General features: G+C 39.5%; 1 protein-coding gene and 1 long non-coding RNA gene across 6 annotated transcripts in view; both read right to left on the reverse strand.

Moving 5' to 3' along the window:
- Positions 1-940: 940 nt before the first annotated feature.
- LOC121863584 (transcription factor Sp9-like) overlaps positions 941-24773 on the reverse strand; it is a 96951-nt gene continuing 73118 nt past the window's right edge. For 4 of the 5 annotated variants that reach the window (XM_042362303.1, XM_042362302.1, XM_042362304.1 and 1 more), the window contains one exon: positions 17982-24207. In XM_042362303.1, the coding sequence (XP_042218237.1) occupies positions 22840-24207 (1368 nt within the window). In that variant the 3' untranslated portion in view covers positions 17982-22839. Of the gene's footprint in view, positions 3139-17981; positions 24208-24773 lie in introns of those variants that run through there. The other variant, XM_042362306.1, reaches the window with a different exon arrangement.
- LOC121863585 lies at positions 7365-16421 on the reverse strand. Its single transcript, XR_006088427.1, has 2 exons — positions 15423-16421; positions 7365-15343 (listed from the first exon to the last, which is right to left on the reverse strand). It is a non-coding gene; the product is annotated as an uncharacterized LOC121863585 (long non-coding RNA).

The following is a 24773-nucleotide window of genomic DNA, read 5'->3' on the forward strand; positions in this document are numbered from 1 at the left end:
GCATATGTGAGATCACTCTGCGCATGCGTGAAAAACACTCCGCATACATAAGTTTTTCTCAGCGCACACGTGAGATTTACACTACGCATGCGTGAGATTTCGTAAAGTAAATATCGTATACAAAACTTATTGACTGAATAAAGGTTAGGTCACCACATGATGAGTGTAGCAGCGGGCTAGCGTGAGATCAGACTCAAACGCGGGAGGAAGGTCAACAAGCACGCCAACAGATTACGTCATGGCCACACAAACCACACACATACGTCAACAAATAAATCAAACTTCAATAACCATAGTTTCTACTTCCTTTGTGTTTGATTTGACTTGAATATAATTTAAATCACCGTGAGTGCATGAGACAAGAGGTCCCATGCATTCACCAGCATCACATATTACAAGCTGGAATGAATTGATATAGATATATATATTTTTTTTCGAAGTTCTATTGCAAGAGGTAACATACTCTGCAATATTACCTTATTACCCTGTGTTTTTATTTGATAAGGTGTGTGTGTACTGAGGGGGGCGCCACCTGTGTCCACCTGACCGTGTGATTGTCAGGTGAAAGGAGGTGTCACCCACTGATTGTGCATGCGGTTATAGGCGCTGTTGTCTCATTGTACCTGGGAGGACCACTTAACCTGTGACACACCTTGATACACTGTACTAACACACACACACACACACAAGTACGCATATATATAAACATACATATATATATAAACACATACATATATATACATACATATACATATTATATATATATATATAAACACATGCATATATATATATATATATATATATATATATATATATATATATATATATATATATATATATATATATATATATATATATATATATATATATATATATATATATATATATATATATATATATATATATATATATATATATATATATATATATATATATATAGACGCTCACAGTGTCAGTAGATGTGTCGGCGTCTTTGATCACGTCCCATGAATATTGAAACAAGAGAAAGATAAAGGTAAATACACTGAAAATCACAAAAGGAGGTAGAACATTGGCTGATCACCTGCCACCCTCCAGAGTCCTCGAGGCCGAGCAACAGGTGACGCTCGTACTTATCATCTCAAGGATGACCTTTTAACTTTTAACAGGTGTAATAATAAAGGACGAGTTATAATTTGGTCACTTTACAAATTATGTAAAATATTAATCAACAGGTAACAAGCTCACCTTAATAACATTTTATATATGTACTGTATATATACATATATATAGTATACATATATATTATACATACATATTAGATATATAGTTTACACAAAGGCTACCACAGTATGTCGGCGAGTGGCCCTTGTGAGACAGAAGCTCTCGGTGATAGCAAGGGTCCCACCGCCCGTCAGCGCCATAGGGATGACGGGCTGACACAAGACACCTGCCTGCCACTCACAACACCTGGTACCTGTGTTAATTAGTGACACGTAAGGTATATAATGGTCAAAAAACCTTAAACAATAGCGAGATAATTGGTGGCGACTTGAGATGCTCGGCCTTGAGGGTATGTAAGGTTTAGCTGGGTATTGTTGAGGCGTTATACTGAGCTCCTCCTCGACCTCTTGACACTCAAGTGATGGTGATAGTTGTTGTTATTGACACACCGGGTGAAGATAAAGTTACATGCAACCATAAGTAAAATAAACAATATAATACAAGTTTGTATATTTATCGTGTTGTATAATTCATCACCCAAGTATAATTATTGGTATGATTACAGTCACTGAGCCACGGTACTGTGAGGGAATAAACCTGAATAGTGTTACATCTGTCTCTCACCTCTCACCTCTCGCCTCTCACCATCAAAACATAATGAAGATGTAACACCAACAACCACAAACTACTCCTTGATATTTACTACGAAATGTCTCGGAGGTCAAAAGGTCAATGGTCCAGGTGGAGGGGTCAACCTGTTTGGGAAACTTAATCAAAGGTGATTTGGTTTACTGGGTGAGGCAGGGAGAGGAACAGTGACCCGCGGGGTGCACGGGGAGCCAGTCGCCCGCCGCCCCCACCCTGGTGTGCTGGGCCGTACAGTGTTGGCAGCCAGTGTGGGTCTTCATCACGAGGTGTTGAGATTACGTGAGAACAGCACCTGGGGAGAACCTGGCCAGCACCTACAGTACACCGGCCTGGACAGACGGACAGCGTGGCTATAATGACTCACTATCACGACTCAGTTCAGTGTCAAGAGTACTGTTGAAGGATTGGTATAACGCCTTACAAAATATTGTGGAGGGCACTCCACAAAGTGGAGTGGAGGGCACTCCACATAGTGGGGTGGAGGGCACTCCACATTTAGTGGGATGGAGGGCTCTCCACATAGTGGCGTGGAGGGCACTCCACATATTGGAGTAGAGGGCTCTCCACATAGTGGCGTGAAGGTCTCTCCACAGTGTGGTAGAAGGCACTCCACATATAATGGTAGAAAGCCCTCCGCACACTGCAGTGGAGAGCACTCCACATAGTGACGTGGAGGTCCCTTCACGGTGTGTAGTGGAGCGCACTACACATAGTGCAGTGGAGGGCTCCCCGCACAGTATTTTTGATTTTGTTGCTCCACCTGTGAAACCTCTCGTGTTGTTGACTGTGGTGTCATGCAGCTGCTTATATAAACTGTCCAATTTGGATGGTTGACTCGTCACGTCGACAGATTGTTATTTTGCATAAACAAGAAATTCAATACAAATTCCTGAATATTTATTTGACTGATGAAATACCTTGTTGTTACAGTTCTGTTATTTACGGTTAATATTATCATGACTCTTCCATCACCATTAATCATATTACATGAAAAAAACACTACAAATAACATTTCATAAAATCACTTTTTTTAAAAAAATATTACAGTATGGTACAAAAAACATCCCGGGGATGAGAAATAAAGAGAGGGAGGGAGACACTAGTCGGGGGAGGGACACGCGGCCCGGGGACTAGGACTTCGTTTGATGTCTGCCACACGGACCACGGTGGTGGGTGACTGGGGCCTGGGTGTGGGTCCTCGTGAGACCTGGGCGTCGCTGCGTCCTCCGTCGCCGTTACATTTGTCGCGGGCTGGAGGACCTCGCTGTTGTCTCCTGGGCGCCGGTCCTGAACCCGTGGGCAAAAAACACACAATTACTGGCAGGTTCTGGCCCCACGTGCTGGGCACACACACATTGTCCGCCTACATCACCAAACATTAATGCATGAAACACGACCATACAGGAACTTGAACCACAGTATTGACCAGACGCCAGACTCAGCCGACAATCGCTCTACCTGTGGCTGAGTGGTCATCGGCTCACACTGGCATCCTTCCAGCACTAGGTTCGAGTCCATATATAGACACATTTCAACCTCTGGTGCCTAATATTATTCCATAACTTCTGCCTTGGTCTAAGTTGTTGTTTATTTCTTTATTATTTGGTTTTAACAAAGTTCTTCCCTTCATTCTCTTACTTGTGTTTATTTATTTAATATTAATCAACATATTCCATAAATATTTCAGTGGTGGACCTCGGCAATAAGGGAAGAACAGTGTTACCAACCTTAAAGCTAAACCTAAAACAGTGTTACAAACTTCAGGGCTGACTGGTGTTGTATAATATAACCTTAACACACAAGTAGAGAAATTATACATCAAAATACAGGCGAAAAATATTGAAAAAGTTATATTCACATTACAAAAAAAATACATAATACTTGAAAACTGTAACATATAGTCTCTGTATCTTACTTAAAATACTTTCTTAATTATTCTCAATTAATGAAAATGTTGAGATAATAAATGTGTGATGATGACTGGTATATAATGTGTTAGAATGTTGGTGTAGCGGTGTATGGTGACAACAGGTGTACTGAAGATGGTGCTGACGCTAATTACCTCCAGCACAGGTAAGGCCAGGTAGTAAGGTTTTCATTATTATTGTTTGGTTACTTTATAAAAGTGTGTGTGTGTGTACATAAAGCATTGTATGTGTTAGTAATACCGTATATAACTATTTATAAAGATAAATAGGTTTATATGCACACACACACACACACACATATATATATATATATATATATATATATATATATATATATATATATATATATATATATATATATATATATATATATATATATATATATATATATATATATACATATATATATATTTATGTATGTATATATTTTGCATGGAATAGATATCTAGTTGTATATTCATACATGTACACACATTTATGTGTATTCATATATACATTAATCAACCTGAATCACCATATATGAAGCCCTGTCTCTATAGTATACATAAATGTGTGATGTGTTTAAAAAACAATATAATTATATCCATTAACTTATATATATGAGTGACTAAAAGACAGACAGACAGAGAAGCAGCACCAGTCAACCCCCATATGAACACGAGGATAATAATAATAATAATAATAATAATAATAATAATAATAATAATAATAATAATAATAATCAACTCTTACTAAACCTTGTCTTATAGACGCTGTAATAAATATATTTAGTTCAGTCATTCCTAAACTCAACGATCAAAACAAAAACTTAAAAAAATATGTTTCCCTGAAGAAAACAAATTAGCCCTATGGTCGCTTATGTAATTAATTCCATTATTTTCATTGTGGTTAAGTTATAAGATTATTGGGAGTCTCAGGTGGGAGGGGAGAGAGAGAGGAGAACTATTTGTTGCTATTGTTTTGTGAATTTTAACTACCACGGTGATTAAATAGCAAATATTAATGTTTTTGTGACTATTTTTCAAGATTAGAAAGGGGGTAGAACGCAAGATTGCAGTGACGTGTCGTGTCGTGCCGTGTTGAGTTGAGTTGCGTGTTTATCGGTGTTGTTCATATATGTGTGTGTGTGTGTGTGTGTGTGTGTGTGTGTGTGTGAATTCCCCTTCAATACTTAATCAACACACCTGACTGCCCACACATGACCAATACCAGCAATACGTGTTTAAGTCATACTAGTTAACTAACCCGTATGAACATTTACCTGAACAAATACTATGAAAAATGATGGAAATTTGGGGCTAAAATGCTGGAATTGGTAGGAAATGCTCTTAAACCTCTCTCCTCTCTCTCTCCTTTACAATTTTCTTCCCTTGAGAATTACAATAGTTAGGTTTGTAAAGTTTGGTCATAAAAGAAGAGGAAGGGCAAGAGAAAGGAGGAAGAAGATGATAATGAAGATAATTAAGATATTTAAATAATAATTAACATATTTCTTATAATTTATAGTAAAATTTACGCATAATTATTTTTATGACAAAACTTAAAAAAAAATATCTATTAAAATATTCCTATAAAATACTATTAATTAATTTCAGATAAGATGAAAAATAACATCCAAGTTATCAGTAAAAAAACGAATTCAAGAAAAAGTATCGATTGATAAGTAAAATTATCTTATCTTATCGTACAAAATAAAAAACAATTTTGGAGGAAAAATTAAAATTCTTTTCAGTTCAATATTGAAAAAAAAATGTGGGACTGAACAGGTGAGGTTACATGACAATTGAGGACATGACAAGTGTGGTGACATGACAGGTGTGAGGACAAGACAGGTGTGAGGACAAGACAGGTGTGGAGAGATGGTCAAAATCACGAGTGTGGCAACATGGCAAATGTGTGAGTATGATTAATGTACTAACATGACAATTATGGCAAGACTAGTATGCCATTATGACAAGGGTGGCAAGCCTGGTAATATGTCATAGTATGGGACCATGGCAAAGTGTAACGTCATGGCAAAGTATAGTGACATGACAAATTAAGGTGACATGACAACTGTTGTGGCATGGCGAGGAAAATGTAACAAAAATACTCTGTACAATGAGGCACTTAGAGACTGGCACTTCTGGCACTAACAGCATCAGTGCCACACCTTCCTCAACCAGCACCACAAAGTTGCCCACAAATCCTACCCACCTTTCTACCCACCACACAACACATCCCTCTACCCACCACACAACACAAACACACACCCCCTACCCACCACACCTTCCTACCCACCACACAAACACACCCTCCTACTGACCACACCACACAAACACACATCCGGGATTTCATATTTTTTTAACGAGGACTATAAACAATCATTAGAGTCTATTAGGACATGATGGCAGCTTTTAACTTAGAGTAAACAAATAAAATCAACTCAGGATATATTGAACTATGTAATCTGAATCCGTTTTGTCTTTAATTGTCGCCGTAAATCACTGTTAACGGGAAAATAAAAACGGAGGATTGGGGTTACCGTAAGCTCGTGTTATTATCGTACTGAATAACAGAGAAATTCGTACTATGGAATATTTTACTTGTGGCTTCCTATTGGGAATATAAAGGTTGATTGAGACAGTTGTTTTAGCCATGAATTAAAACTAGGGAATGGTTTAACGCTGGTTTTATATAATACACTGTAAATCCCTCAACTGTTTTATATGACGCAATTGACGCAACTTCAGAAGGGTATTTACATAGGATGAATAACAGGGTCAGTGTATGGATAAATACAAATTCATTCAGTATCTTTTTGTAATGAACCTTGAGTGTTAATATATTCTTCATCCGCCTGTCATAATATTTTAATAGATTTCAATTCCTACACAGACAGACAGACAGACACACAGACTATCTAGGTGGTGGTGAGGGTGTAGGACACATCATGTAGGTGCATAGTTTCAGGTGAAGATGTCAGGTGATTGGCCAGGTGAAGATGCCAGGTGATTAGCCAGGTGAAGATGTCAGGTGAAAATGATAACGCTGTCATATTCTATAAATGGATGTTATTTTTAACATATCATAACGAAATATTATAATTAAATAACAATTAATCTCACCATAAAAATTAATCACACGTAAAAGGAAGAATATTTTTTAGATAATACACAATGGTAATTAGAAACACATAAATATATAAAAAAAAAAACAGAGGAATATAGAAAGGTTAATACAATAATAAAATAATACCTGCAAGAGAATAAAGGTATAATCAGGTAAATAACAATAAATTAATTAGCTCACCTGAAGAACAAACCGAAGCTGGTCTGAACACAACAAATAAACAATAAACAAATAAATAAATAAACATAAAATAACCTTAACTAAACACCTGTCTTTCTCTAAGCAGGTGTTTTTATTATACAGTAAAACCTCTATTTAACGGATTATATATAATGAAGAAAGTCCGTTATATCGTTGGTCCGATAAAAGTGAAACTCCCATTTAACGAACTATAAAGAGATATGTCCTTTAAATAGAAGTTCCACTGTACACAAAAGAATATATATATTGCAAATAGGTTATAAAAGACACCAATAAGGTTGTTATTATGAAATATAACTCATGGGTTGCAGAAGGACATTATCAGCTGGTGAAAATAACAATAACAATAACATTAACAATTACCATGGAAGTATTGACGTGACTTTTCGTAATTTTAGAATTTTATGATTTTTTGGGGCCATTTTAGTTTTGTTTTTTCAAGCTGTTATTTTTTTTAAGCTGCTTTTTAGGGTTTATATATATATATATGGGTTGTGTTATGTGGAGTGTGTTAAGACGAGTGTGTGTTTAGTGTGTGTGTTAGGTAAGTGTGTGCTTAATATGTGTGTGTGTTATATTCTGTGTATTATGTAGTGTGCGTTACGTAGACTGTATGTTACATAAAGTGTGCGTTACATAGATTGTGCGTTACATTGAGTGTGCGTTACATAGTGTGCGTTAAGTAGTGTGTACGTTACATAGAATCTGCGTTACACAGAGTGTGCGTTACATAGTGTGGACATTACTTCGTGTGCGTTACAAAGAGTGTGCATCAAATAGTGTGTGCGTTACAGAGTGTGCGTTACATAATGTGCCCTCACCCACCTATGTAACACTGTGTTAGCTCATTAGCAATACACCTATACACCCCCACCTTTGTTACTCACATATAGCGCGTTACAGGGGCACTAAAAACCTATTACTTTTGTTATTCATTCCCATCTGACCAAAGACTAACAATAAAATGTCAAAATGAATAAAAACGATGAATAATCTACTTGAAAATTCTTATCTTATGCTTCAACAGGTATAGATTACTAATTATCATGAATGTACAGGTAATTATAGTGATTATCTGATCTTCACCTGTTGTTTTGGACGGTAAGGTAACAGGTAATACAATGCCGTTGATGTTAGTAATCACCTGTTAATATTACCTGTTGTTACCTGATCTAACAGTAAAGTGCTCATGTCTTACCTGTAATCAACGGTAATGAGAGAAGGTAAATGCCACAACATGACGCTAAAGAAGGCATACAATAAAGGGCAATAAAGAAAGGTATAGAGAGATAGAAGGATAGAAAAATGATTAGATGGAGGAATATAGACAGAGAGAAGAAGATAAATAAGCTTGAAACTCCATCCACCATTTACAAGTCAATTCACAAGTTGAGGGCAGATATAGCAACGTGTTGGAGGACTTTTGGTCGTGACTGTACACATTATATCTATACTGTATATACAAATGTACACACACATATATACACATTTATATGGACGTATAGATGCACACAGACACGCACATTATATACCCATGCATTAATGAATACGTGTGTGTGTGTGTGTGTGTGTGTATGTGTGTGTACTCTATAAATAAACATAAGTATAAAAATTAAGTTTGCTGGTAAACAAAAGACTTGGAGATGTGATAAACAGAGAGAGAGAGAGAGAGAGAGAGAGAGAGAGAGAGAGAGAGAGAGACTAGCACCTTCATCTACATCAAGAAGGGGGCCACTCAATGGTCTACTAAACACTATTCCTACATTAAATCCATATTCTGTATAGTCTCTACCTAATTCTACCGCCATAATCATCCCAATCAACAAACACCTAACGTGATCTAACATTATGAATTATCAAGAGCCAAAGATGCAAATTTATTAACTTAAAAATAATCTAATTCTCTATGTCGACAAGAATACGTTTGTGGAGGATTAGAGAGTATGTTCTGTGCTCTTAGATATCGAGTGTCTAAGAGTGAAAGAGTGCACTTGTAAAATAATGAAGAGTGCGTTTGTGTAGGAATAAGAGTGCGTGCTTCTTATATTCCTGGATTTCGTATCATGTTTCAGGATTTTAATTTGACTCCCTCAGTGTAATGTAGTACAACCTAGTTTTATCAATGTTTAAACTCGATTTTTGTTCAAATTTTGTGATGATTTTTACATATGAATTTTCTCCCCCCCCAACCCCCCACCCAAATTATGCCAACATCAACACAAGAGATAGGTGGATTAACGGTTTGTCTGTCTGTCTGTGTTGGTGGCTGTCTGTAAGCGGTGCACATACACAAGCTGATGAAAAGTGTCTGTGTGTGTCTGTATGTTGTAGCAACTGAGCATAACCCCCCCCCCCAAAAAACAGACAAAAATAAGCGAAATATTTAGAAGTTATCGCTGAACGTCACAGACCAAAAAAAGTATCTATACACTTCAGCTAAACGAACTTAACAGAAACATAAAAATAACCAAGTGTTGTTTTTCACATTAAATGAACTGAACGTAAAACGAACACCTGGGAGAGAGAGATAATTAGAGAGATACAGAGAGAGAGAGAGAGAGAGACAGAGAGACATACAGCCATACATATTAATACAGTCTAACCTTAATTAATCCGACCACGATGTTTTGTTTGTTATCATTATTATTTATATATATTTATTTTTATTATAATGTTGTTAATGTTGTGATAAAGAGAGAAAGAAAAACTGATAGGACTATGGGATCTGGACTAATGTGAAATTAATTAAAAAAAAATTGTGAAAAAAAGTAACTAGGTCGGATTAGACGGGGTTGGACTGTAAGGAGCAACTGACTCATTCAACTGACCCATTCATCAGGAGGCTCTTATTAAGAAGTAGCCTTATTTAAGTCCCTTGAGGATTTTTTTTTATTATTAATATTTATTATTATTTTTTTTAACCTTCATTCATTCAAGTCTTGCATGCCATTATGAATGTAGTATATGCAGTAAATATATATTTTAAAATATTTCTTATTATATAAATTTTCTAAAATGTTTAAGTGTAGTTTTTTATTATCAAATTGTTATTTTTTTTGTTTTTTTTTATATTTTATTGAGAAAAAAAATTAAATCGTGTTCGGATGTTAAGGATAGACTGATAAACGCAATATTGTTTTATTATCTTCTTATCGTACATACATATAGCAGTTGGTGTATTGATCATCAAGGCACAAGATATATACAGGTTTATGATTTACTCAATACAGCTACAATTGGACATTATCTTGGTGGTGGTGGTTGTTGTTGTTTTTTTAATTCCCTATTTACAAAACACCTGTTGCCTCCCCCACCCCTCACCCACCGCACCTGGAGGGAGGGAGTAGGCTAGGCAGCAGGTGGCATTACCAGACACTCCTATATTAATCGCATTTAGTACTTTTTAAAGATTTTTTTATATTTTTTGATTGGTGTATTTGGCAGAGTCACCCCCTACATGGTCCTAGGCAAGACTGCAGGGGGGGACTGGCACAGCGGGGGTGAGGCAGGGGCACGTGAGGGGAGAAGAGGGGAGATGGGGAGGGGAGGAGAGAGGAGGGGAGGGTATACTGGGGTGGATGTGTTAATATTAAGAATAAAAAATATTGAACTATAATTTAGGGAAAAATCTTAAATTCAAAGTCAAAACTGAACCAAAAAAAATAAATAAATAAAATAAAAAAACAAGAAAATGACCAATATCTTAATTTTTCGAGGGTAAGATGGACTCATAATAACCTAACCTCTTAAATCTTGAGTGACTGCAAAACTAATGGGATTTCCACCCTTATTCTACCATAGGGTTAAACACCATCTTCCCAATTAATGCTTAGGAGATATCAAGAGATGAATGGGGATAGGGAGGGAATGGAGGGAAGTGGAGGGGAGTGGAGGGAAGTGGAGGGAAGGTAAGGCAATGAAATAACAATTTGAGTGTACTTACAATTCGCACGTGACACTGATCAACTGGGCTTGGTATTATACAAATGTAGTAACAGAATCATACCTGAAAATAACACTAGGAGGGGAGGGGGGGGTGTGTACATCCGGCTGTAAGAAATGGTGAGATGATGACGGAGTGAATACAGAGTGACAAAGAAACAAACAAAAAACAAAAAAAAACAATGACTGATTTGTACAAGGCTAAGGGTGGTGTGTGTGTCTGTGTGTGTGTGTGTGTGTGTGTGTGTGTATCTTTTATCAAGTGTACAGTGATGAATAATTAATCTCTCTAGTTGTACATTGTTATAGGTAGTTGTTCATCATTACATTGAACAATTGAACACTGAATAATGTTTGTATGTGTGTGTGTGTGTGTGTGTGTGTGTGTGTGTGTGTGTGTGTGTGTGTGTGTGTCATTGTGTATATTCTTAAGTCATCATCTCTCCATTTCTTCAGCTATGAATACATGTTCAAAGGGGAATGAACATATTCAAACTTTTTTTTATCATGTTCAAAGCTTAGGTACACGTCTTAAACCTTTAGAACATGTTTTGAACTTGTTTTTGTTGTATTGAGGAATATTGTTCAAAAATTTTAGTACATGTTCTGAGATTAATTACGTGTTCAAAGCATTAGTACATTTTTAAAGCATAGATACATGTTCAAAGCTTTTATCCCATGTTCAAAGCTTTGCCATATATTCAAAACCCTGGCATATGTTCAAAGCTACAGTCCATGTTAAAAGCTTTAGCCCATGTTCAAAGCTTTAACCTATGTTCAAAGCTAAAACAAGATATCAAAAAATTTAGCAATGTTTAAAGCTTTAGCCCATGTTCAAAGCTTCAACACATATTCAAAGCTTTAGCCCATGTTCAAAGCTATAGCCCATGTTCAAAGCTCTAGCATATTTTCAAAACTTTAGCCCATGTTCAAAGCATTAACACATGTTCAAAACATCCTCCAACGTGTATGCGTGTGTGCACTGGTACGATAAATTGAAAATATCTAGAAATACTGTTCACCAGGCGTTGAACACTTGGGATGAACTATACCACCAGTGTTAGAATAGTCCTCACCTCTTAACACACACACACACAGTGATATTCTTTCACATGTGTTCAAAGCTTTGGCTCAGGGCGACAAGATTTTATAAATATATTTTAAATAATGTTTGTGCCACCAATAGTATGCCCCGCCCACCACCCGGCACCTGAACAACTGGAAATGAACAGGAACACTTGAACAAGGGAGCCTGAACACTGAATTTGAACAAAAAGAGCAAAAAAAAAGTATAATAATAATCATGGACATTTGGTTGTTAGTACCTGAGCAAAGTCATCTGCTCCCACACACCTCAACAGGTTCACTTGAACAAGACATATGAACAATAGCACCTGGACTGAACATATAGAGATGTTCATGTACAAATACGGTGAAGAAAGACCATTGTACTGAACATAATAATAGTGTTCATGTACAAATGCAATAAACAAAGACATTTGGACTGAACACACATACCTGTAGATGTTCATGTACAAAGACAATCAGTCAAAAGCCAAATGAACAAGTGTACCTGTACAAGGACAGTCTACAGAGAGATAAATTGAACAAGGTACCTGAACCTGACCAGTAGTACCTGAACAAGATAACCTGAATTGAGATACCTGAACAGGCAGGCCTGAACAAGGGACCTGAACACAGGTACTTGAACAAGAACACCTGAACAGGGACCTGAAGAAGTCACTGAAGGAGTTATTTAGCTTCTCTCTCGTCTACAGATAACAGCAGCCGAGAGGAGCAACATACACACTGTTATGGACCTTTTACAAGAGTTCCTGCACAAAAATACCCGATCATGGTATGGTACCCGGGGAAATGGTACCATGAATTCAGAAGTACCATAGGCTCCAGGTAAATGGTCTCTCCATTACAAAAACAATAAAAAAAAATTCTTAAATCAATCTGAAGAATTTAGTAACTCCAGTTTTTTTACCTTGAATAAAATTATGATGGTTAACTAAACTAAAAAAAAAATAAATCATACGACTCTTGATGCCGTGGTAATATATAAACAGATATAATACTGATGACCACACTACCTGAAGCCTACTATAATCTCTATAATAGTACTCAGATAATTGGACTCTATAACAGTACTCAGATAATTGGACTCGTCAATAGAGGTTGTTATACATTCTTAACCGTGTCTATCAAATGATTCTCAGCTGAGTGGAAAATAAAGACGAGAAATTGGTTGTATGTGTGTTTGGTAAATGCTCAGTGTGCAATGATAGTAATCCACTGAAATCAAGTGGTATAAAAGTAATCTGTTTGGGGATTTATGTAAGTTAAGGGGGATTACTTGTTATGTAATACTCAGGGTTGGGTGATTGAGAAACGGGCGCTGGGAGGTGGTGATGAGAGAGGGAGGAGGGGGGTGCTGGGAGGAAAGTGCTGGGATGATGAAGGTACTAGGAAGGAGGATAATGCTGAGAGGAAGACGGGTACTAGGAAGAAGGTGCTGAGACAAGGTAGGTGCTGAGAAAAGAAGAGTACTTGCTGAGAATAATGAGCACTAGAGACACAAACGACACACCGAACTGGGGCCTCATTTAACACACCGTCTTATATTCTTACTTCTTGAATAAATGTATTTTTATGTATCTTATTATACAATTAGATTTATGAGCACTTGATGGCGGTGGTAGATTAATTATTCATCGTTAATAAATAGAAAGTTAAAAAGAGAGAGAAAGAGAAAGTAATTATTGATTCAACTTTCAATTTACTTTTGTTTTTTTCATCTAGGAATTGTGTTATGTTTTTTGTTTTGGTAAATCAGCTGATCTTTCCATCTCCTGAGACCACCTACCTTGATAAGTGTATGTTCCTACTTATGTGTGTGTGTGTGTGTGTGTGTGTGTGTGTGTGTGTGTGTGTGTCATGGATAACTTTCACTACCATCAAATTGAATAAAAGAAAAAAAAACATTGGTATATGAATTCCACAACTAAGAGAAAGCTCACAAATTAATATCCTAAATTTATGAATAAATCTTTAAGTTTATGAATGAATCTCCATAAATTCATCTTCAAGGTGGTTCAAGAGTGTAAGATCAGCTGTGGTAAAAGAGAGAGAGAGAGAGAGACAGATAAAGAAAGGGAGAAAGAATCACAGTTGCCACATAAAACATTTTGAGTTGTGCATCTGGGAGGTAACAGTGTGTGTGTGTGTGTGTGTGTGTGTGTGTGGATAATACTATACCAAAAGGCGTGGTGTGGCTGAGTAGGCTCCACCACAGTAACTTACGCCCATTCAGTGATAATTATTAAAGACTAAATAAAGATAAATAACAAAAAGCATTATGGGAAATAGACTTGTCGTCACAAACACTCAGGAACTCTATTACTGACCGCAAACTCGTAAAATTATCAAAAAAATCACTGAAATGTTGGAAATAAAATAACAATTACATAAATGGTAAGACAATTATACTGACGTCAACAATTTATGTTTATTAAAAAAAATATATTGATTTAAAATTTAAAATCTGACTGAAATTAATTCAAATATACTTAATTTTATATATTTCAAATTTATTTAATTTATACTCAAAATTTATATATCCAAAAATTATATTCAAGTGAAAAAAAACTAAAACTATTAAAAAAATGACCACATTGTATATAGCTTACCAATTTTAACCATCTGTTAATAAATTAATTAATACATCTTTTAAAATCACATCCCAGTTTATATATGATTGAGATATGAGCCTCTCCAATATATAGAAAAATAATATAGAATCAGTGTATATCAAGAGAATATATATATATATATGTAAGGATTAGAATAATGTGTGGGCATTATAAACACACACACACACATAACACGCACACACACATACACACAACACCATCTTTGCTCTACTGTTAGCGTGTGTTTGTCTACGCCCGTGATGATGGGAAGGAAGGCCTGCTGCCAAGCTTGTTACTCCATGATCTGACTCTGCTGTATTAGTGACCTGACTCGGCTGTATTAGTGATCTGACTCTGCTGTATTAGTGATCTGACTCTGCTGTATTAGTGATCTGACTCTGCTGTATTAGTGATCTGACTCTGCTGTATTAGTGATCTGACTCTGCTGTATTAGTGATCTGACTCTGCTGTATTAGTGATCTGACTCTGCTGTATTAGTGATCTGACTCTGCTGTATTAGTGATCTGACTCTGCTGTATTAGTGATCTGACTCTGCTGTATTAGTGATCTGACTCTGCTGTATTAGTGATCTGACTCTGCTGTATTAGTGATCTGGCTCTGCTGTATTAGATCTGATCTGCTGTACTCTGACTCTGCTGTATTAGTGATCTGACTCTGCTGTATTAGTGACCTGACTCTGCTGTATTAGTGATCTGACTCTGCTGTATTAGTGATCTGACTCTGCTGTATTAGTGATCTGACTCTGCTGTATTAGTGATCTGACTCTGCTGTATTAGTGATCTGACTCTGCTGTATTAGTGATCTGACTCTGCTGTACCTTACGAGTTATAACACCAATATCAATAGTTTGAATCTGCCCTAACACAGATCTGAAACAATCAACTCAGGATCGTAGTGTGCTTCTTATATGACCGTGATCGAATAAAGTCCGTTGCCATAGCCGACTTTAGCGAGTTACCGTGGTCGACTATAGCGAGTTACCGTGGTCGACTATAGCGAGTTACCGTGGTCGACTATAGCGAGTTACCGTGGCCGACTTTAGCGAGTTACCGTGGTCGACTTTAGCGAGTTACCGTGACGTACAACTGTGATCAAAAGTACTTAGACACTTGCCAATACCTTTCATGATACTTGTGGTTCGTATGTGTGATTGACGCACATATTCATTATAAATTACGTCAAAATGAACACTATGTAAAGAACCCACGTAATTAGCTCCAAAAAGTATCTCTACAATTTTGTGTGAGACAATATGACACAACGGACGAAGGATTTTGACAACCCTACCGAGACAACAGGAGTCACAGTGTTCATTTGGAGACTCATCGACCCTCTCCGGCAAGAAACTTTTTTTGAGCAAATATATAAATGATAAGAATTTCATTATAAAAGGTTTGAATATTATTTTCTCCCTCTCTCCCTCACCCTCCCTCCCTCCTACATGACCCTTAAGTGGATGCCAGATAGTGCTAAAAAAGTATCCAGGTAATTCTGTTCTTTACTGTACATAGGAAACGCATCGGCAATTACTGGAGATTGGTCAGCGTATTTTGGTTACATGAGGGTATGAATATTATTGTTATTTTTGTTTTGTGTTAGGCGCTTCTACTACCATGGTTTACGAAGCACCCGTTCATTCGGTCTTAGTTTTCCATGCTTCGACTACCAGGGTTACCATGGTTTACGAAGCACCCGTTCATTCGGTCTTAGTTTTCCATGCTTCGACTACCAGGGTTACGAAGCACCCACCACTCACAAAAACAACTCTTATTAAATATTATCTCTTCTTCCTGCTCCCGCTCTTTCCCCCACTCTTAATCGCTCTTATTCACACTAATTGCTTTTAAAATTATATAGAAGAAAGTCAGGAATAAGACCAATTACTGAAGGAATTATACAAGGATAATCACCAACCATCTTGAGATTGAAGTTTTAAGGTGTCCGACTTGTAAATTTTAAGAGAATTTTCGCACATCCGCAATAATTACTTTTATAAATTTGCAAAAAGTAAATCGTCTACATGTGCTAAAATAATTTGCAAAGATGATTATTTTTTTGTAGTTTCGAAAAAATAAAATATTAGCTATTGGTTAATATTTCCAGGTACTTTAGGTGATCGATTAATTTGACATCAATTAAGGAGGTAGAATTTTTTTTTATTCAATTGACCTTTTTTTTAAGTAATGTTAAATAATTTTCTCTTGTTTTAAGATTTTTTGGGGGGGTTAAATGGTGTCTTAATCATCGTGTTTGGACTTTTGTTTGGATATGTTAACTCTCTGAATCTTCCTCTCTCTTTCACTCTCTCTCATTCACTCATTCACGCTTTCTCCCTCTCTCTCACTGTTTCTTCACTCTATATCACACACACTTTCACACACTCTACCCCCCTCCCTCTCTCTCTCTCTTTTACACACTCTCTCTAACAACCTCTCTCCCCACTCTCCCTCTCTCTCATCCATCTTCCGCATTCTTCCCTTTCTATTTACAGTCATCTATCCCCCCCTTTCCCTCTCTTTTTTCCCCCTTTCAGAGTGGTTTTCGCTCCCCATCCTGCTGACGAGGTTCACATGTGCTCAGTATTTAGAGCCACATATGTTTAGTGATTGAGGGGTGTTCTTCCTCTTTCTCTTCCTCGTCCTCCTTCTCCTGTTCCTTCTCTTACTGTTTCTCCTCCTCCTGCTTCTGTTACTTCTTTCCCTCATGCTCATTTCCCTCCTCTTGCTTCTCCTCCTCCTCTCACCTATCTCTCGTACTCCCCTGATTTCTCCCCTCCCAGTCCATGTTCTCTAATTATTATCCTCCCCTCGCCCTCTCCCCTTACCGCCTCCTCCTCTCCCCCTCGCTATACCTCCTTCTCCTCTCCCTTACTCGTCCCCCTCCCTCCCTCCCTCCCTCACTAAATCGACTCATGTCACCAGTTCAGTAAATCTAATAGAGGAGCTGTGATTTTTCCTCTCTCCTTCCTCTCTCCTCTCTCTCCTCCTCCTCTCTCCTTCACCCCTCACTAAACTGACTGATGTTCACGTTATCACCAATTGGGTAAATTTAATCAGGTCTTGATTCTTCCCCTCCCTTACTATCTCCCTTCCCCTTCTCTCCCTTCCTCCCTCTCTCCTCCTCATCCTTATAGACTCTCTTCTGCCTCACACACACACACAAACACGCATTCTTTCCCCCTCACACACTCTCCCCCTCACCCCACTCACCCTTACCTACCCCTCACCCTCCATACTAACCTAACCTAACCCACACGTGCTCCCCTCAGTGGTGGTTGAGGGGAGTGAGGGGAAACACTGCCGAGGGGAGTTAAGTAGTTACCCAGGATTACGCCACAAAGAATTAGCTGATTGAATGAGCGGTAGTTGGCCTCTGATCATTAGGGAGGAGAGGGAGGGAGGGAGGGATAGGAGGTAAGGAGAGAGGGGGGGAGGGAGGAAGGAGGGAGAGAAGAGAAGGATGGTGAGAGGGAGGGAGAAGGGAAGGAGGGAAGGGGAGGGAGGGTTGACCACACAGACACCCGAGATTGGCTGACTTATAGACAATGTTGTGGTTGACTGGTTGTTTGCTGGGTTGGCTGATTGGATAATTGATTGGTAGAGCGATTGACTGACTCACTGATTGACTGATTAAAGGATAGACTAATTATAGCTCTTGACTGACCTTTTGAACTGGCTCATTGAGGAATTGACTGAGATTGGGTAACTGATTGACTTAATGAGATTGATTGACTTGAGCTGCTGAGTTGAAGGATTAAACTGACATTGCCTGGAGCCACTCATTAAGATTCTGACTGATATATGACAGTCTATTGAAGGCGTCAGATATATACCACTAGTTACCTTTACCACAGTTAATCTTTATCCCACAGCTAATCTTCAACCCTAATCTAATCTTCACTCCGCAGCTAATCAAATAACAGCTAATCGTCAACCCTAACCCAACCTTCACTCCGCAGCTAATCTCCAGAGAGGTTCTATGAATGCGGAACTCCATCGTGTACAGCCCACACTGATTGCCCATGGTGTAGGGGGTGGGGGTGGGGAATGAGGGGGAGGGAGGGGGAATGGTGAGGGGTAAGAGAACAAGGAAGACGGACGAAGGTGGGGAGAGGAAGCAAAATGGGCCGGATTAATGGGGTAAAATGGGCAAAATAGTGACTGTAATTGGCTACTAGTGTGTACCGTCCCTTCCTCCCCCCCTACGAGTCGAGTAATTCGGAACAAATGTCTTGGAAATGAAGAGATATTGAGAGAGAGAGAGAGAGAGGGGGGGGGGTATTGAATCTCCCTCTCTCTCCTTCTCATTCCACGGATAAATCTCTCTCTCTCTCTCTCTCTCTCTCTCTCATGAGCGTCAGAAAAATATCACTGATGTCTGTAATATTTTTAGGTAATGTTGAAGCAGTGAATAGTAGACAGACAGACAGACAGACAACCATGTTTAAGTATGATTGTGTACACTTTAGGACGTGATTACTATACCATAAAAACCATTTAGAATTTAACTATGATTTTTCTCTATTGATTATAATTACGTCCTGGAATATCTTAACAAAATCACAGTGACTCATTATAGAATATATTTCACCCAGAGATTAATTAGATGGTTAAAATTAAATATATCTCACTTAAAGAACTATTTTACGACACACTTATGAGAATCTTTTTTCAGTCATTGTATTATTCCATAGTATAGTTCAATTATATTATGAGGATATATTTCATTTAGTATTTTCAAGAGATCTTATTCGAGGTAAAATCATTATAAACCATATAGGGAAGAAGTTTGCTCATATAGATCAAATTCATGACAATATATTTCAGACTATATTTCAATGACTGAATAAGATCCTCCTAAGTGTGTTAATTTTGCTAGTTAAATTTAGTGTCATTGATTTTTTCTCAAATTTTGTTTACAAGTTTTAAATATTTTTTTTTTTCAATTTGAGGTGAAATTTAAGTTCGTCTTCAATTTTTATATTTTATTAAACATTTGGGGAATTATTTGACGAGTTGGTTGAAATATTAAAAAAAATACTATGCTTAATTGACTGAAATTTTGAGAATTAATTGGTTTAATTAAATGGCGTACATAAACACGTCATTGGTGATTATTTATGATATACCACAACGTGATTGGTCACTGCTCACGGTATAATACAATATGATTGGTCACTACCCAAGATATAATGCATCGCGATTGGTCACTGTTCACAATATAACACAACATGATTGGTTACTCCTCACTATAGAACGCAACACGATTGGTCACTGTTCTCAATATAACACCACCTGATTGGTCAACATTCAGTTCACAACATAATATGATTGGTCACTCATCAATCACTGTACCTGTATTTTGTACCTGTATTTTGTATCTAACTCTACCTGTAATTATATCTGTCAACAAACTACTACCAATATTCTCTTATGGTCACCTGTTATTGACAATTTAGATGGACACTATATACAACACAATATCCTTCGTCACTATACGCACTATTTATCAACATTCACTCACAATTCACATTATTCTATTAACATTCTTCGCCACTATACACATTATCAACATTCTTCGTCACCATACACATTATTTATCAACATTCAATCATCATACACATCATTCTATCAACATTCTTCGTCACTATACACATTATTTATCAACATTCAATCATCATACACATCATTCTATCAACATTCTTCGTCACTATGCACATCTTGTCAACATTCTCCGTCACTATACACATTATCAGCATTCTTCGTTACTATACACATTATTTATCAACATTCAGTCACCCTTCACATTATTCTATCAACATTCTTCGTCACTATGCTCATTATTTATCAACATTCTTCGTTACTACACACATTATAAACATTCTTCGTCACTATACACATTATCTTATCAACATTCTTTGTCACTGTACACATTATTCTATCAACATTCTTCGTTACCATACACATTATTCTATCAACATTCTTCGTCACTATACGCATTATCAACATTCTTCGTCACTATACACATCATTCTATCAACATTCAGTCATTATACACATTATTCTATCAACATTCTTCGTCACCATACACATTATTTTATCAACATTCATTCACCATACACATTTTTCTATCAACATTCTTCGTCATTATACGCATTATCAACATTCTTTGTCACTATACACATTATTTTATCAACATTCTTCGTCACTATACACATCAACATTCTACGTCACCATACACATTATTTTATCAACATTCAATCACTATAAACATATACATTTATCACGGTCAAAATATCCAATATAACATTAATAAACATTTTTATAATTTCACTTCAGTTAGATATTCTCCCTTAAACAGTTAAAATCTCCCTTAGACTAAACATTTCTCCCTTAGTGATTAAAAGATCCCTATTTCACACTCCCTATTTTAACACTGATCTCCCTGAAATGACATTGTCCGTCCTCCCTTACACTCCCTAAATCTCTCCCTATTTTACACACTTCTCCCTCAAACAGACACACACACACACACGCACTACGAGATACCGACACAGACACACACACTTGCTATTATCATCTGCAAGACAAAGATCAGACAAGCTAATCCTCAGGCAGGTAATGACCCCAATTAGCGTGTGGAGGTGATTATCCCTAAACACTGTCCAGGTGAATGCTGCATCTCGTTATCTCGCTCCTGTCTCGTTGGTCTTTGATTACTTTATAACCCCAATTATGCCAAGCTGGAGCTATTTAGTAAAACGCTAATATATATTACTCACACCAAGTTAATTCTCCTCATCCTTTCAACTTCATTCAAGACACTTATCTCTGTCTTGTAATACTATAAACGAACTCTTTTTAAGTCGATTATGAGGTGAATTCTTTTAAGTACTGTCTAGGGTTTTTTCAATCATGAATTCATTATTTTTAAATGTTTTTATATCAATCAAAATCTAAATAATTTATATATTGTTTTTAATATTTAAATTGGTATAGGTTTCTACCGATTGAATTGCGGTCATTAGAGGTCAAACGCGGTCAATAGAGGTCACACGAGGTCATTAGAGGTCACGTATATGAAGCACACTACACAACCCTAGAGTTAACAGTTTCAATAGATCTCCTACCTTCATTAATGAGTCACCTGTGTTGGCTGTGGGACCCAGGTAATGTGGGCGTCACGAACAAGAGTGGGGGAGACACACACACACACACACACACCCACACACACACACACCCACGCCCGCCCATGGCCCCCACACCACCTCCTCATCTTTTGGCATCACGCCCACGCCGCCCACATCACGGGACGCAAGACACACACATGGTAGCAGTGGGTTGGGCTCGACTCTGTGATTCTTCTCAGTAGTGGGTGATGGATGACCTTGTTAGCGCAGTGTGAGGTGGAGTTAATAAAATACAACAAAAATATCGTGTAAAAATAAGATGTGTTATTGTATAAGAACCAAAGAAGAGTTAAGGGTGAACCGTACACGGACAAACACTGGTACAAATGCCCATCATCATAGTTAGTTTACAAGTCATCTTACGTTAGGAAACACTGTACACACTTTACACACACGCGGCTCATAGAAGGGCGCAACATTTGGCACATGCTGATGGGGTGACTGGGGAGTCAGGCAGACCCCACGGGCCCCGCCTGACACTGGGGCCGGCTTTGAGGGGAGGGGGGAGGGAGGGCCCTGCACCCGGCTTGGCACTAAGGCCTGGCTCTGAGCGTGGGGGCCAGCACCCGGCTTGGCACTGAGACCTGGGACTAAGGAGGGCCCCTCAACCAGCCTGACACTGTGGCCTGGTACTGGGGGGGCCCGTACCAGGCCTGATACTGGGGGCCCGGCACCCTGCTCAAGGCGGGGCCCGCGTCCTGCACTGACACTCCACCACCACCAGGGACGCCGCAGGGACGCCCACTATCACAAGGGGGGTATACAGCCCGCGGCAGGCGCCCCTCTGCACCCTGCTGCTGCTGCTTAGCCACCAGCACCGCTCTCCAACTGTAGGAGGCGGGCTGGAAGCTGCCGGGAGTAGTCGGGAGAGGTCCTGAGGCCGCCCACGACCGAGCCCCTCACACAATAGGTTTGAGGTCTGGCGCGGGCGGACTCATGGCCTGGGCGGTGGGTGTGGTGGGGGTGTTGATGGGCGGTGTGTTGACAGAGGCGGGAGAGGACACTGAGGGAGGCTCGCTCTGGCTGTTCTCGCTGTCACACTCACTCCCGTCGCTGTTCTTCTTGCCAGCGCTGCAGGCGTTGTGCGTCTTGACGTGCTTGCTGAGGTGGTCCGACCGCATGAACCTCTTGTTGCACACGGGACACGCGAACCGCTTCTCACCTGTGTGGGTTCGGAGATGACGCTGTAGTTCATCTGAGCGCGTGAACCTTTTCCCGCAAAAAAGCCAGTTGCAAACGAAAGGGCGCTCACCCGTGTGCCAGCGGAGATGCGCCTTCAGATGCGACGTCTTGCCGTAGACCTTCCCGCAGCCGGGGATATGGCACGAGTGGATGTTCCTTTTCCGGAGGTGTGCCCCAGCTGGCCCCAGACGATCAGCTTCCTGACAGTTGGGGCAGTCGCAGGTAGCGCGGCCGGTGTAGCGCCGCTGGGAGCGTGGGGAGGGCACCTGCGGCAACGTGGGCTGGCCCAGCCCGAACGGCGAGCCCATTGCCGGGGCCATTCCCTGTGTGGGTAGCATAGATTTGTACGTGTCCTGCAACAAATGTTGTCCCGAGGACAGGAGGTGGGCCGTGTTGGAGGCGGCTAGTGTGTGCGAGAGTGTGGAGTAGTCACCCGTCGGGTAGTTGGCCATCTGTGACATGCCGGCTACGCCTGACAAACCCGCTGACGTTGCTCCTGACATGTCTAACCAGGAGCCAGCCGAGGCGGCGGCTGCACTGTGCATGTCCCACCAGCTTGTTGTGTTTAGCGAGTTGACTGCTGATACCTCTGGCTTGATGGCTGAGGCAGCCCCTGCCATACTGTTGAAGGGCCAAGACTCGTAGGGGTGTGTGACGCCCGCCACGCGTGAGTACATGGAGCTCATAGCGGGGATGTGTGAGGACCCGTCAACCTTGGACAAGAGAGACGCCTGGGCAGACTCCGACTGTCCTCCAGACGAGGACGCGGAGGGGAAGTACAGGTCAGAGGGCTGGGGGTAGGAGCAGGCCGCACTGGTCGTCACGACTGGGCGCTGGTAACTGCTGGAGGAGGAGGCTGGGCCGTGACCACTACTGGCCGTAGAGGCGGGGCCTGACCTTTGCCCCGTGCCCACCCCGGAGGCTCCGCCCCCCGACCCTGTGGCTGCCCCAACTGGACTCTTCTTCCACGGGTGGAAACCTTTCCCTACTGCGGCGTCTGCTAGCGGCGGTGGGCTCTTGCTGGTCAATTTGTTGCACTGCGCTGCCAGCATGGCCAGCGGGGTCCCTCGTAGAGACGGGTGGTCCTGAGGAAGAGGAAACAACACGTTAGACTCGAGCATCAAGAGTGAGAAGATTGGAAAAGGAAATACCCCGCGTTCACCTGGTCTAATGAGGGTCAGGTAGACGAGCGGTCAGAGAGGCCCACTACCTGCCCGTCACCCTCACTTATTGGTAAACATCCACATCCTTCTTGACCAATGGCGAGAGTAGCCCCGCCCCTCCCTCACTTTTGCCCCAAAGGTCATGACTCTGACCTGATCATTGGCCACCCACGCCCCTACACACCTCATGGCCTAAACCATCAGGTTCCTGGTGAACGTGGGAGGTCCTCAACTCACACTAATCTACTGAAACACAACACCTGTGATTGAGGCGCTGGACCACCTACCCTCACAGGTAGACACATCTCCTGAACCTAATATATTCACCAATGAAATAATAATATCTAGATGAGAAAATAATAGATAATAAATAAAACAGACAGGATAACGTAACGATACAGAAATATTAACAACTTGGAATTAAGACAAAATTCACTTGTATATTATTAACATTTTACGTCCAACAATAAATGTTCAAATATCGTAGC

Source organism: Homarus americanus, unplaced genomic scaffold, assembly GCF_018991925.1.
Source record: "Homarus americanus isolate GMGI-L3 unplaced genomic scaffold, GMGI_Hamer_2.0 scaffold41366, whole genome shotgun sequence".
In the NCBI taxonomy this organism is placed as follows: Eukaryota; Metazoa; Arthropoda; class Malacostraca; order Decapoda; family Nephropidae; genus Homarus; species Homarus americanus.